The following is a 14,930-nucleotide window of genomic DNA, read 5'->3' as shown; positions in this document are numbered from 1 at the left end:
GAAAAAGAATTTTAAGTAAATTTGTTTCTTAAATTGCTACATTCAAATTATAATAGCATTACATTTTTATTGATTTTTCCTACAAGTGGCATTTTTGCTGTCATGACTCATTACAATCCTAGGAAAGTTATTTTGAAAAATACAAGCATGTAATTTACTTGCTAATATTCCTCGTGTTTTTTATTTGTCTGCCATTTTAAAACAATTACATGACTAAACCAAAGACACAAACACGTATCACATATGGCAGGCTGCACTATGTAACAAGTTGCATAGACTGGGTGAAAAGTCAAAACATATTTTCTTTTTGTGGCTGAACTTTTAAAATGCTGATTAATTTCAGCATACAATTGCCACTTGAAAGATTTTATCTCATGAGGTTCAACAAGGCCAAGTGCAAGTTTCTGCACCTGGGTCATGACAGTTTCTTGGTTTCAATACAGGCTGGGGGATGATGTGATTGAGAGCAGCCCTGCGGAGAAGGACTTGGGGGTACTGATGGATGAAAAGCTGGACATGAGCCAACAATGTATATTCACTGCCCAGAAAGCTGACTATACCTGGGCTGTGTCAAAAGAAGCGTGGCCAGCAGGTTGAGGGAGGTGATTCTGCCATTCGGCTCTGGTGAGACCTCACCTGGGGTATTGCGTTCAGTTCTGGAGTCCTCAGAACAAGAAGGATATGGAGCTGTTGGAGTGGGTCCTCTCCCAGGAGGACAGGCTGAGGGAGCAGGGGTAGTTCAGCCTGGAGAAGGGTGCAGGGAGACCACACACCACATTTGTGTCAGTGAATCCATTAGGCAAAAGACAGTGGTATGATCTGTGCGATTATGTAAAAAGACAGCTGTTCACAAGCGATGAGGAAATCCACCCAATCATCTTTTTGACTATAAAATTCCAGATATGTTTGCCATTCTCTGTACATAAGAATTGTTAATTGGCTCAGATTCGCACTTCTGCTGTCAGCACGACAGAGAGGGAGCTGTTCAGAGGACAAGGAATCCTTCATTTCATTGAAAACAGACGTCCTGCAAAATCATCTGTGACTCAGCCAAAATGAAAACTGTGAGTATCACTTCTATGTCAGAAAAACCTTTCTCCAGAATTGAAATTTTGGCTTGTGCCTGAGGGATTTTTTTTTTTTGTGCGTTCAGGAAAACAGCAAAATACACGTCCCAAAACATTCTGTACCAGTCTGACATCTCAGTTAGAGCCTCAGACCACGCCAAGCGCAGTCACAAAGTCTCTACATAGAGTTGTTCCTACCAGGGTCGGTCTTTCATTATTCGCCTGCCTCTCAAACTGGCCGAGTGACACGATTTTGCCCACTCAGCGTGGTGCCGTCAAACCGCTCTTCGTACAGCGAGGGAATGGTTTTTATTTTGCAGCCTTTGCGGACAGCAGAGCCGCGGAACTGCCACCGCGAGCTCCGCGCACTCGGGGCCGGGCGGGAGCTGCCTCCCCCGGCGGCGCAGGTCGCCCTGGAAGAGCTCAAGGAAAACCTCCCCACGTCCCGCTGGGACCGACCGTGGGAACCCGTCCCCGCCGTGGGAACCCGCCCTCCCCACGGGAACCCGCCGGGCAACGGGTTTATCCCTCGGCCTCGCGTTCCCTCTTTCTCGCAGAGCCCGTAGGAGGATGCGGTAGCTCAGTTAATGATTCTCCCGGGGCGCGGACAGGTGCCAGCCCCGAGCGCTGCCCCGCGCCCCCTCCCCGCCCCCCGCCGCCCGCCCACGTGTGCCGGGGAGGCGTTCGGTGCCGCTCGCCGGCGCTGCTCCCCCGCTCCTCCTCCGCAGCGGAGAGCAGCTCCGCCCGGCAGCGCCCCGGCCCCGCTCCGCCGATGTCCGCCCCGCCGCCCTCGCCCCCCGACAGGTAAGGCTCCCGCCCCGCTCCGCAACTCCAAAGTTGTTGGCCGGCCGTGCGGGCGCTTCTCTCCGCCGCGGAGCCGCCCCTGCGCCCCTCTGGCCCCCTCCGGCCCCCGGTTCTGTTTTAGAGGTTTCCCGGTTTGGGGTGGACGGAGCCAAACCGGGAGTTGTCGCCGCGGTGTCATCTGGTGATGCTCGGGAGATGCGATGCCCCGTGGCTGCTGCCAGCGGCGCGCACTCTGCGTTTGTCGCCTCTCGGGCTGTTCTTAAAGCCATTGGTCTCTATTCTTAGTAGAGGAAACCGTGAGCGAGGCTTTTCGTGAAGCGTCTGATCAGTTTTGATAGACTGAAGTTTACAGAATCTTAAAATACTGCGTACGGATTTTGTACTCCTCCTTAATGCTAAATATCGCTTTAAATGAATGTTTCTTGACAATTTCCAGAAAGTAAAGCGTCTTCATTCTGCATCGTTCCCTTGCTCTGATGGTTTTCCCTACTTTGTAGTATGTGAAATCTGATATGATAATATCAGAATCACAATAATATGAATGATAATAATGAAGGTAATAAAGTTTAATATTAATCTTGGAGTCATCAATTCACAGATGCAGAAAAATCTGATTATATGTTGGCAGACTCAAATACTCGAGATGCTTTGGGTACTCCTCTCCAAATGAAATCAAGTAAACAAAGTGCTGTTCAGTATTTTAGGTGAGAAAACCATGCACTGTCGTGTATACAGCAGACTAACCAACCACATTATTAATGTAATACTTTACACCAGTGCATGACTGAGCACTCCAGCGAGCACAGTAGTGATTATCTGTACTACTCCTGCAAATGCTGGTTGGTGGCATTTGCGGCACAGTCTGGTTTAAGTAACCAGCAACTACTAAGACATTTATTTTATGATGGAGCTATGGAGATTCAAATAAAAAAGTAATTGAAAACAGAAATGAGTGCATTGCTTTTCACTATTTTGTTTTTTCTGTCACTTTGACTCTTGATTCTGGGGAAAAAAGTTTTCATGTGTTCAAAATACAGTTTTGATATACTCAGGAAGTGTGACCGACAAGCGTCATGCGTCCACTGTTGTAATATGTCTACGTAGAGAATGGCACGAACACAGGGACAACAAAATATTTACCAATGTCCTCAGGAGCCAATATACATATATCTGTGCTCTTACTCTGTAAAGTCTTACACGTATTCAAACAACTTTATATTCAGAACTGACTACTTGGATTGCTTTCAAGCAGTGTTAAGCACTCTATGTTAATAGATTCAGCCTGCTGATTAAAACAAAAAACAAACCTGCACAAAAAAGGCAACTGCCGCAACCAGATGTTGTGGTATTAGTGCCTTAGTATTTCATGCATTGTGGTTGGATATTGCAATTTTTAGTGGCACTTGTTACAATTATCGCTTGCTATTATGTATTTTGTTGAAATAGGAGAAAAAAGAAAGATGACAATATTTTGGAGATTCCATCAATTCCAAATCCTTTTCCCGAGCTGTGTTGCTCTCCATTTGCATCAGTTTTGTCAGCCAGTCTGTTGCCCAAGGCAACTTCAAGAAAAATACAGGTAAGATTTGTAAATTATTATTTGACAAATTCTAAATTGGTTTCATGAAAGCTTGAAAAAAAGCCCAGTGACCTATTAAGTTATTTTTCTAATAAAGGTATTCCATATTTGCATAATTTGGTGAAATTTCCTCTGTAGGTCATTGATTATAAAAAATGAGGTTTTGTAATCTGTGACTTAAGATGTGACTGTTCTTTCTTGGGGTCTACATATGACTGTGCAAATGTTACAGGTAAAGCAGGAGCAGGGTTAGGCAGGTGGGCAGTACTTTTTGTCCCTAAGTAAGAAGTTAATTTCTATCTTCCCTCCTTCCCCACCCTATTACTGTCATCAGTGCTATAGGAGAGTTCTAACAGTCAAAGAGTAGCCCCTTTTGTTTGAAGGTCTAATTTTTCTTGGACAATTAAATAAAACCAAAATTGATGGGGAAGGAGCAAATGCTGTGTGCATGGCTATACTTTATATGTATGTGTTTTTACTTCTGTGTGGCTGATACTACTATGTTTCCATAAGTACCGTAAACTGTAAGCCAAGGGAAGCTGGAGTGGGCAGACAGTCCTGGCAGTGCTCTGTCTTAGTCGTGTTCACACACAGTGCCTTTGTTACCTTGAGCAGAGGTAGAGGTTAAGGAGGAAGAGTTTCCAATTAATGGAAATTACTGGTGTTGAAAATTGCTTTGAAAGCTTACCTGTCTCCTTCATCTTTTCTTTTCTTGAGACTGGAAAGAGTTCTGACAGGAACATCTGTGGGATTAAGGATACTACCTCCTTCACATTGTCTTTCTTGGTGGTCTGCGAGATCTCTGTCTTAACAGTTAGAGGGATGATACCGGACATGTAAGAATTTAACGCTGCTGCGTATTCAGTTTTTAGATTTGTATTAAGAAGTTGTCTGGAAGTTGAAGTTTCTTGTAGTTTTATTAGCTTTTCTGAAGTTGACTAGCCATGACTGTTTCTTTGTACCTTCCAGAGAACCTTCTTTGTACCTTACAAAGTCTTGGCCGTCACCTTAAGGATGAACCTTCTCCCTGCTTCTCCAGTGAAAAATATGTGTTTGTCTGGGAAACTGCACTGTTTCTATCTTGCCACATTTTGCCTGTTTTTATTTTTTTTTTATTTTTTTTTTCTTAAATAACAACAGTATCTTTCTGGACTGCTTTTATTGCTTTTAGGTTTTTTTTTCCTACAACAGCAATACCAATCTGAAGCATTTCTGATCAGTGTGTATCTAAATGTTGCTAATGCAGTGGTTAAAATTGTACTAGTTTCCTGATGGGGGCAAGGTGGGAGCATTGACTGTCTCTGCAGAGGCATGAAAAACACTGAATTGGTAACATCTTTCAGAACAAAAAGACTAGAAGTCACATTAAAAAAACTTAGTTTAAATTACTTAAATTGCACTCATTGTGGTAGTCTTTGTGCTTGCATCTGGAAAGTGGATTGTGTCAAATCATCCAGCATGATTTGACACACAAAGGTCAACTACCTGCTTTTGTGGCCTGTCATGTTTAAAGTTACTGACTGGCTTGATCAGTTAAGTCAGCTGAGTGTTAGCTTCAGTCTCTCAGAAGCTGATGTTCATAACTTCATTTTTCACTTCTGTTTCTTTATAAAGGCTTTTTTCATACATTTTGTGACAATTTCTGCTCACAGTCCTTCCATTTCTCCTGGTTTTCCATTTAAGAACATATTACTTTCTTTGGTAAAAGTAGGATCAAGAACAACTGGTTTACTGACAGAAGTAAGCTAAAATAATAATAGTGTCTGTGGAGGGCCTGATTCATTTTTCAGTTACCAGAAAAATTGAGAGGAGTCTTCCTGTTATTTTTTGGAGGCATTTTAACAAGACCATAGTTCCCGTCAAAAAGCCTTTTTGCCTAGGTATCCGTTTATGGCCACTGCAGGAGACTGCAGGCACTGGGCTAAGCAGACCTTTTGTCAGACTCAGCAGGACTGTTTTTGCGTACTTCATCTAAAGTCATTGAAGATCAAGGCCAAATGAGAACCATTAAGTTAAATTTTATCTTTGAAATTCAGTTTGAAGTCTTCTAATACGTTTATAAAATTACTTCAGTTTAAAAAGTAGAGAGAAGGAATGCTAAGTAGGTATGCAAAGAGAAGTGAACTGGCTGTGACTTTGACTTCCCACAGTTGGCTGTGGAGGCTGTGCTTGGAAATGTCATCTTTCCACCCCCTGTTCTTGTTTTGCCAACTTCGTAGCAGCTTTGTCTGCAAATACCTAATCCATATACAAAGAAATCATTGAATATAGCCCCCAAGGTCATGAATATTACTGTTACAGTTCGATAGTTTCCTAACTCTTAAGAGAAACCAGCTACACTTAAGCACTTTTTTTTTTATGGTGTTGACAGATGCCAGATTTTTTTTCAGTTGCCTCTTTGATGATCTACATATGTTTTCAGTGATTTTTCTTTTAGATTGGTTTCTTTATGATTTTGTTTCTCTTTCTGCTGTGTTTTTAATTTCAAGCAAAATGGAGACAAAATTACAGAGTAATTTCTACTTATGTCTAGTAGGTCATTATTACCAAAACATGTGTTTCTGAAAGGAAAAAAAACCCAAAGAAGTTATGCCTCTTCTACCTTGCTTTTCTCTCCAGAAAAAAAATTCCACTTCCAGGGGAAATAGAAGTTGTCACAAATATCTGCTCTCTTATTCATAGTACCTATGACATCTGAAATCTTTCCTCTTCTGAACAGATTATTAACATAATTTTGAATTCGTTTTTCTAAGCTGAAGTTCTTACTGTCTTCTGATGATCTTTTATCATAAGCCTCTCCAAACACTGAACATGCTGCTTGAACAGCATGTCTGTTTGTGGGATTGACTCACTGGAAATAAGTTTATAAAAGTAAATCGGTAAAAGCCACGTAGCAGAACAGGGAGTTGCCTCTCTGTGTGGAAAGTAGGACATCTGTGTGTCTGAAAATTGTTTACTCTGCCTCATCAGCACAGCTGTCCATCTCCTTTCCCCCCCTACAATTTGGAACAGTTTTGTGTTATATCTTCACAGACTCATAATTGTGAGACGTTAACAGTAATTAGAGAAAACTTTCTATGAGAGGCAGCCTTGACTATGCTTTTTTTTTATCTTTTAATTTAAAAAATGAAGGGAGGGGGAATAGTGGGGATCAAATTCAGGAGTAAAATTGTAGAGTCAGTATAGTGACAAATTTTATTACTGTAGAGGAAGAACTGGCACCTGAAGGAATGGAAAGAACAGGCCTGCATTGAGCTGCTGAGAACATGCAGAATTGTGCCTCGTATGACCTGTTTTCAGTGGAACATTTAGTGGAGGTGACACTGTGGAGGTGCTGTTATGGTATCACACCCATGTTTGGGAAGGTTGAACTTTGAGATGTTTCACAAGTGGGACTGGGATTATGTATTTAATATCCTCATCCTCAAAGGAATTATATGGAGATGAAATCAACAGCTGAACATATGGATAGGAAGACTATTTTCTGGATTGCATAATCCATTGAGTAAGAAGTTATCAAGTTTGGTATCCTTGCAAGAAACGTAGGAGGGAGTTGGATGCTTTTGGCATGAATAATGTTATATTTATGTATGTACAGATAAACTGAATTTTATGCTTCAGAGTGGAAGACTTCTATCTGAAAAGGCCAAAAGAACCAGCTTTTCTCTCATCCAACACCGCATGGTCAACTAGGCTCATGGTGGGAAACGCCTTCCTCTGAGGAATCGATCATTTGCTGTTATTAGGTGGAGTATGTGAACATGTGTGGAAGAGCTAGTTGTGTCTCAGAGTTTGTGTTCTCTAAGAAATGACAAGGAACAGAAAACATAAAACAGTTTGTACTTTTGTCTCTTAACTGTAATCAAAATGCTTATTAGTAGGGAAAAATGTTATCTGTAAAAAAATGTGTTCTATACTGTACTTTTGGTTTTCTTTGGTCAAACTAGCTGAAAAGAGGCTACTGTGGATTTAGAAGGCTTAGTTTTTAAGCCTCTCTTAAAACAAAACCTGAATCATTTTCACTGGAGTGACAGTTCTTGCTCTGCTCAAGGATAAGCCAAAAAGTGTTTCATCACAAAAGTAGTTCAAGGTAATTAGTGCCTTGTTTCTTTAAATTAAATCAGAAGTGCAAAAATAAAACTCAAGTAAATCTCAAGGTGAAGTACACTAAAATCTTGCCTCTTTTGTCTTCCTTGATGTTCTAAACAAGTAGATATTTTTATCATTTAGAATCCAAATATATTCCCACAATGTTCTTTCCAGGAAATCAATTGTATGAAGAGACCTCAAATGCACATTTGGTTGTATTGGAACGTCACTTCTCTTTTAGCATTAATAAAGGCTTTAATGTAAAGCGTTTTGGCAAAGAAGAACTGAGAGGAACTTTATGACAAAGAGCAAATGTTTCTTTAAATGTGTGCTATTCTAAGTTTATGAATAATATTGACTGTTGTAATTGGAGTACCATCTTTTTTTTTTTCTTTTTCAACTATAGTTCAGGACCTTCTAATGTACCCCCTTGAAATCTTATTGTTCAAAGTTTTGCATATAATTCTATTAGCAGACATAAATGGCTAAGTATCTGGTACTTAGACTTTCTCATGACAGATTTTTAGGCTGAAACACCTGTTTTCTTTTTACTTTTAAACAATGCAAAAGTGAAAGATTTTTTATTTGAAATGAATTAAATGAGTTTGCAGGCAGTTTCTAAGGGTTGAAATATCTTTTCCAATGAAATGATGCATTAGTTAAATTTACTCTGTAATTCCAGTCTGCCTGTTTCTTGCCAGACTTCTTCCAAGTTGGAGAGCACTGCACATATTCTCCTTTATCAGTTCTCAATCTGTTTTACTTCCAACTTCTAAAGATATATCTGTTTTTCCCATGTCTTCCCCTTATATTACACAAAAAAGACTTTGAGTTTGAAAGGCAGAAGGAAAGGGAAAAAGTCTTTCCAACCGCTTTACAGATTAACAGAAAAAACATCCTGTACAGAACCAACATAAAGAGCTCAAGGGTTTTACATAGTCTGTAATATAAGACTTGATTTGGTTGGACACAGCTAGGTATCTCATCTGGTGGTCTTCTGCTCCAGTTCTCTGCTCTGTTCTTCATTTAAATGGCTGTACCCTCCCACCAAGGAAAGACTTATTGCTATTACATTAGATTAAAATTATTTCAAACCCTATTGAAATTTGCTATTTTAATGCATATACCTTTGTGCTTTGGCCAGTCACATTAACACTGTAGTGGAATGTCACAGGTCTATGTAGGTAAAAATAAGGAAGCACGTTTGAACAATTTCTCATTTTAATAACAAGGAATATTGTGTAGTTTATATTGAAGTGGCCTAGCACAAGATGTCTGATGCATCAACCTGCATCAATTTCAGAATAATTACCTGTTTATGTCTTCTTTCTGTGTTTTACTATGTCTGTTTTACTTTGGTTCATTCATTGGTGTATCTTTCTTATAGAGAAAAGAAATTGCTTTCTGTCAAACTTCACACCAGCCACTAATGTTGTTACAAATTAACCTTGTATTTTCTTACTATCCAAACCCAACCCTAGTGAAGATTCTAAACATTCTAACTTCATAAAAATAGCATGTCTTTGTTTTTCCCCCCCCTTTCTCTTTAGCAAGAATACAAGGTCATTCTAACTTTTCTAGTTACTAAAATATTGCCCCTGCAAGCTCATTGTTTAATTCACTTACATTAGGCTAATGTTTGGCTTAAATTTTTACTATTTGTAGCAATATAAATTAAAATATTCATCAGGACTGTCAAAAATTGGGGTAGACATTTTGTCAATGTTTGTCAAATTGGAATGATTTTAGTAACCCTTTTGATTTTGATTGATTTGGGCTTCATCAGCCTGAAAGTCAAAACTGAAGTTTCTTATATTTTTTGTTAGGACTGTTTTCTCAATACAAGAAACTGCCTCCTCTGTTCCATTTGGGAAGTTACATTTGGAACAAGAAATCTCTGGTATATTGCAGTAGATCTCATTGTTTGAGTAGAAAACCTTCTCTGTAAATTTGAAAACCTTGGTTGTCCAAGAAGCAATACTTTAATATCCATAGCTTGAATTTTGAGTTGACTACCTGGTATTTTAGTCCTGTGACACCTCTGTAGTACTGTGTAATTACGAGATGGCTAGAGCAGATGATAAGAACAGTCTAGTTTTATTTGAATGTACAAGAGTCTTTAACAGTTAAAGTCAGCTGAAACTGCAGGGAACTTCTGCTCTAATGTTGCTGAGTCACTTTTGATAACTTAGTTTTATTGAGTTTGGCTTTAAAAGATTAAATTCCGATGGATGGAGCTTAAATCCTCTTAATATTCAGAAGGGAATGAGATGTGATAGATACTATTCTTATTCATAGTTGTCCCCAGGGATGAGTGCATTTGTTTAAGTTTAGACTGGAAAACGGAGAAGTTGAGGTCACTTTATAGCAGCTCCATACCTGCCACAGACTGACACATGATTAAGTAAACATTTTATTGACAGATCTTTTTTCCAGGCAGCTTCTCATTGGTGACATTGTCAGTAAGTTACGCTGTGGTAAGTAGAGAGTGCAAGATATCAGTATTGTAGCAATGGAACGCTATTGGCATCTTCTCTTTTATGGACCACTGTCTGAACTGTCTTTGTATCGAAACAGATAAATGTTCTCATTGGACTTGGAGGGGCACACAGTCTGGGTTAATCAGTGTGGTGTTTAGTAACATTCATAATTTGTATCCCTGATTCTAGATTAACATTATGATTCATAATGAAGAAATTATGTGGATTGCTGTTTAAAGGCATTATTAAACTAGAAGACGTGGATTCTGTTGCTTTTTGAAGCAGTACTCCTACTCCTCCCAAAGTATTAAGACCTTTTTCTGTTCCCCAGAGGATTGTTTTTTATAATCTCGAAAGACTTAAATGACTGGTTTTAAGCATGTACATTTAGAATTGAAGTTCATGTCTGCATGTGCATGAGAGCTCCACAGATAATATTCTTCTTTTGTTACCACAGCAGTTTTTATTTTCAGCAAGGTAAAGATGAGACCAAGCCTTATGTGTTTTTGTATTTCTTGTGTCTTTTTCTGCACTTTGGTTTGCAGCAACTTTCTTTTCTGTTCTTATAAAATCTCTGTGGTTCTACTGTGGTCTACTTTTGTCATCTCATTGACCACTATTGTAAACACCCGCTTTATTTCAAATTCTGCTGTTTTTAGAAGTTAACCAGTTTGATAGTTGTAGAGTATTGAATGAAATAAGAGTAGTCAATGATAAAGTTAAATTACTTGAAATGCTACAGGTTTGGTAAATCTGGCAACTTAGATATTTCTTATTCAAGGTTTACAACTTTAACCTCCACTCAATCCAAAGCTGTGCAACAGACGGAGAAAACACCAAGTAGTTTACCATACATTTTGCTGTACTTAAACTAACATAAGACGTTCAGAAATTTTTATGATTTTATCATAGTAAAATATTGTTATCCTACTGGTGGGGCATTAACTGAAGAATGGAGTTCTTCATGTTCTCCATGGTCTTGTAAGTTATTTACAATAGATAGCTGAGAACTAATTAGTTCTTTCATATGATATTTCCAGAGAAAATAATGTATTATTGGATGGTTTTTTTCCCCCAATTTTTGATTCATGAGCTTTTTAACTGTTTGCAGTGGTAATCTTTATGCTGTGCCAATTTATTTAAGAGATCTAGCTAGAACTGTAATGGAAATTGGACCAATTGGATATGGAACTATGGGGACAAAAAAAGGACCTCTCATTTTTTATAAGTTGCATCCTTACATCTCTTCTGTGCTTTACCTGCATTTGTTTTCAGGACCAAATTTCCCTTATGTAAGAAGTCCAGAAACTGGCAAAGACCTCTCACCCTTCTCACCACCCTATTTCGTGCAGTGTAGTAGCAGAAAACTGATAGTGCCTTGACGTCTGCAGATTACTTAGATGAGTATCTTTAGGATAAGAGTAGTCTTCTGTTTGGTACTTGTAGAGCTGGAACCACAATGGCCAGGCAGTGGGAGGGTGTCTGAATCCTGTTACTGACAACTGATGTGGATCGTGTGTCTGTGTGGCTGTGTGTTACAGAGCTTCCAGTTGGGGATTTCAGGGTTTGGGGATTTCAAACTTTTCTAGCAGATCTTCTGATTTCCACACCTTCTGATTATTTCTATTAACAAGATGGGATATTTTTCTAGCAAGTGGTGAAATCCTGCAATGATAAGTGGGAGGTAACAGTTGACCACTGGCTGTATTCTCTTTGTTTGTCTTCAACATATTTAAACCTGGTAGAAATGAGGGAATTTAAGCTTTTATGACTGCCTTTAATTTGGGAATGAAGATAAAGAAAAACCTTCAAGACAATTTACCTAACTGTGGCTGTCATGCTGGAGTCCTGATGGAAGTCACCTCAAATGGGAAGACTAAAAAAAAAAAAAAGGTAATCAGGCCAAAGAAAATTTTTCAAGAAGGGCAATTGTGGGAGGAGGAATTAAGAGGGAGAAGAAATTAGACCTCTCTGCTCTAGTAACAGCATGAACTTTCTTTTCTCCTGTTTCAGTCACAGAACATTCATTTGCAGCTAATCAGCTCATATTTTAGCCCAATAGTGTAAATTATATTTAATACTTAAGTCTCAGGAGAGAAATGTATATCAGTTATCTTAGTGGTTTGCCTTTGCTTCTAACTAGGGTATTGATGGATTGTTCCTATTTTTTGTATGTATGCATTTGCTGCATACTGGTATGTCTATCTGTTTGATTCCTAGCTTGATATTATATCCACATGAAAACAAGATTAGTATTGGATTTTTCAATGAGTGCATTCTTAGGCTATAAATAGCCTTTTAATATTAGTTATGTTATGATAACTCCTGTTACTGATTACATTAAGACCTGGAGTTTCTAAACAGCTGCAAGTGCTTGATAATGGCATAGATATGGTATCAGCTGTTGAGAAACAGGCTGTAACTTTGCAAAAAATTGTTCTTATAGTCACTAGAATTTAGTATGTAGTGAGAGGGAAGACAGTGCAACATGAGGGTTTTCTTATAACTCAATTGTCAGAATTTTGTTATCAGTATGCTTTCCAATAAGGCTTGAAATTTTTGATTGCAAAAATAGGCAGCCGAAAAGTTCTGCAAGGTGTATGGATAACAAGGCTTTAAGAACCCACAAGTTTGTGAGGAAAATTGGAAGGGATGGGGAACTGCATTATGCTCTTTGACACACCGAAATTTAGAGCTGCAATAAACAGCAGTGTTCAGCTTTTTGCCATTGTTCTTGCAATGTGAACCGTTCCATAATAATTTGAGGAGAGATAAATGAAATGGTAAGAGAGGACTTTTTCCAGGCTGGTGTGATTTTCATTATTAGGCTTTTCTCTAACATCTGCCCCTCTCTTGATTAGGGCATTTTAGAATTAAGACGGAGGATAATCTGTTCCATTTTGGTAAGCAGACAGTGTCTGCCTAGTTTCTGTCTAGTACAATAATTACTTATCAGGACTAAAGGAAAAGTGTCCATATCCTTATTTTCATGCTTTAACTTAGTTCAAATATCTGTAGTTTTTGACTGATTGCACTTAATATTTATATCTATTTGTTCTCACGAAGTTATATTTTAAAATGATTCTGTTCTTCTAAATTTTCTCAGAAGTAGGGGATGTTTGAGTTTGTGCGGCTTGTTCAGGAAGTAACAGTGGAAAAAAAAGATATTTCACAGCTAAAAGTTTCACTTGGCAGTATTCTGGTGGGCTCTAGTACATGGTGAGTCACATTTGTAATAGTAAATAGTTCACATGTTGTCTCCTCTGGGCAACGATATCCATTTATACCTGTGTCTACATAGAATCATAGAATGGTTTGGGTTGGAGGGGACCTTAGCGATCATCTAATTCCAACTCCCCTGCCATGGACAGGGACAAGTCCCACTAGATCAGGCTGCCTAAGGCCCCATCCAACCTGGCCAAGGAGGGGGCGTCCACAACTTCTCTGGGCAACCTGTTCCAGTGTTTCACCACCCTCATTGTGAAGAATTTCTTCCTGATGTCTAGTCTAAATCTTCCCCTCTCCAATTTAAAGCCATTCATCCTTGTCCTATCACTACAAGCCTTTGCAAAAAGTCCCTGCCTAGCTTTCTTGTACACCCCCTTCAGGTCCTGGAAGGCTGTTACAAGGTCTCCCTAGAGTCTTCTCTTCTCCAGGCTGAACAGCCCCAACTCTCTCAGCCTGACCTTGTAGAAGATGTGCCTCAGCCCTCTGATCATCTTTGTAGCCCTCCACTGGACGCACTCCAACAGTTCCATATCCTTCTTATATTGAGGATTCCAGAACTGAATGCTATGCTCCCAGTGGAGTCTCACAAGAGCAGAGTAGAGGGGCAGAATCACCTCCCTTGACCTGCTGGCCATGCTTCTTTTGATGTGGCCCAGGATACTGTTGGCCCACTGGGCTGCAAGCCCGCATTGCTGCCTCATGTCAAGCTTCTCATCAACCGGCACTCCCAAGTCCTTCTCCTCAGGGCTGCTATCAATCATGTCATCCCCCATCCTGTATTGAAGCTGTGGATTGCCCCAACCCAGGTGTGGGACCTTGCACTTGGCCTTGTTGAACCCCATAAGGTTCACATAGGCCCACTACTGAGGCTTGTCCAGGTCCCTCTGGATGGCATCCCATCCTTCCAGTGTGGCAACTGCACCACTCAGCTTGGTGTCATTGATAGACTTGCTGAGGGTGCACTCACTATGTCATTGATGAAGATGTTAAATAGCACATTACATATCCCTGAGGGACACCACTTATCGTGGATCTCCGTGGATCTCCATGGACTTTGAGCCGTTGACCACTACTCTCTGAATGCAACCATCCAACCAATTTCTTATTCACTGAACAGTCCACCCGTCACATCCATATGTCTCCAGTTTAGAGAGAAGGATGTTGTGGAGAACAGTGTCAAAGGCTTTGCTGAAGTCTGGATAGATTACATCCGCTGGTTTTCCTGTGCCCACTGATGTGGTTACCACACCATAGAAAGCAACTAGGTTGGTCAGACAGGACTTGTCTCTGGTGAAGCCATGCTGGGTGCATCTAATCACCTCCCCATCTTCAATGTGCTTTAGCAGAGCTTCTAGGAGGATCTGTTCCATGATCACACAATTGCTCATTAGTATGATCTTAGGATAATATCCTTATCATTTGTAGAGATGAGGAGCAATCATGAAAAAGGATGTACTGGGGGTTTTATGGATTTGTTCTTTTTTTTTGAAAGATCAGAAGCGAGTTGAAAGGATTTTGGAAAAGGCTTCCTGTTAAGTTGCTTTTTAGAAAGTTTTGTACTTTGTTCTTTGTACTTCTGCCTATGAGACAATGACCTTATTAAATAACATTGAAGTTTAAGCATTAATACGTTTTTGAAGTAAGTTAAGTATCCAGTAGGAGTTTTGCTACTTTGTTCTTTTT

At 39.6% G+C, this 14,930-nt stretch overlaps 1 protein-coding gene across 2 annotated transcripts in view; it reads left to right on the top strand.

Moving 5' to 3' along the window:
* The first annotated feature begins 1,737 nt into the window (after positions 1-1,737).
* Positions 1,738-14,930, top strand: part of GRB14 (growth factor receptor bound protein 14) — a 68,575-nt gene continuing 55,382 nt past the window's right edge. For both annotated transcript variants that reach the window (XM_054070204.1, XM_054070205.1), the window contains exons 1-2: positions 1,738-1,871; positions 3,318-3,450. In XM_054070204.1, the coding sequence (XP_053926179.1) occupies positions 1,840-1,871; positions 3,318-3,450 (165 nt within the window). In that variant the 5' untranslated portion in view covers positions 1,738-1,839. The remainder of the gene's footprint in view (positions 1,872-3,317; positions 3,451-14,930) is intronic.

This window comes from Cuculus canorus, chromosome 6 (genome assembly GCF_017976375.1).
Source record: "Cuculus canorus isolate bCucCan1 chromosome 6, bCucCan1.pri, whole genome shotgun sequence".
NCBI classification, from domain to species: domain Eukaryota; kingdom Metazoa; phylum Chordata; class Aves; order Cuculiformes; family Cuculidae; genus Cuculus; species Cuculus canorus.
The sequence above is the reverse complement of the archived record's forward strand: the minus strand, read 5'-3'. Positions and strand labels throughout refer to the sequence as shown.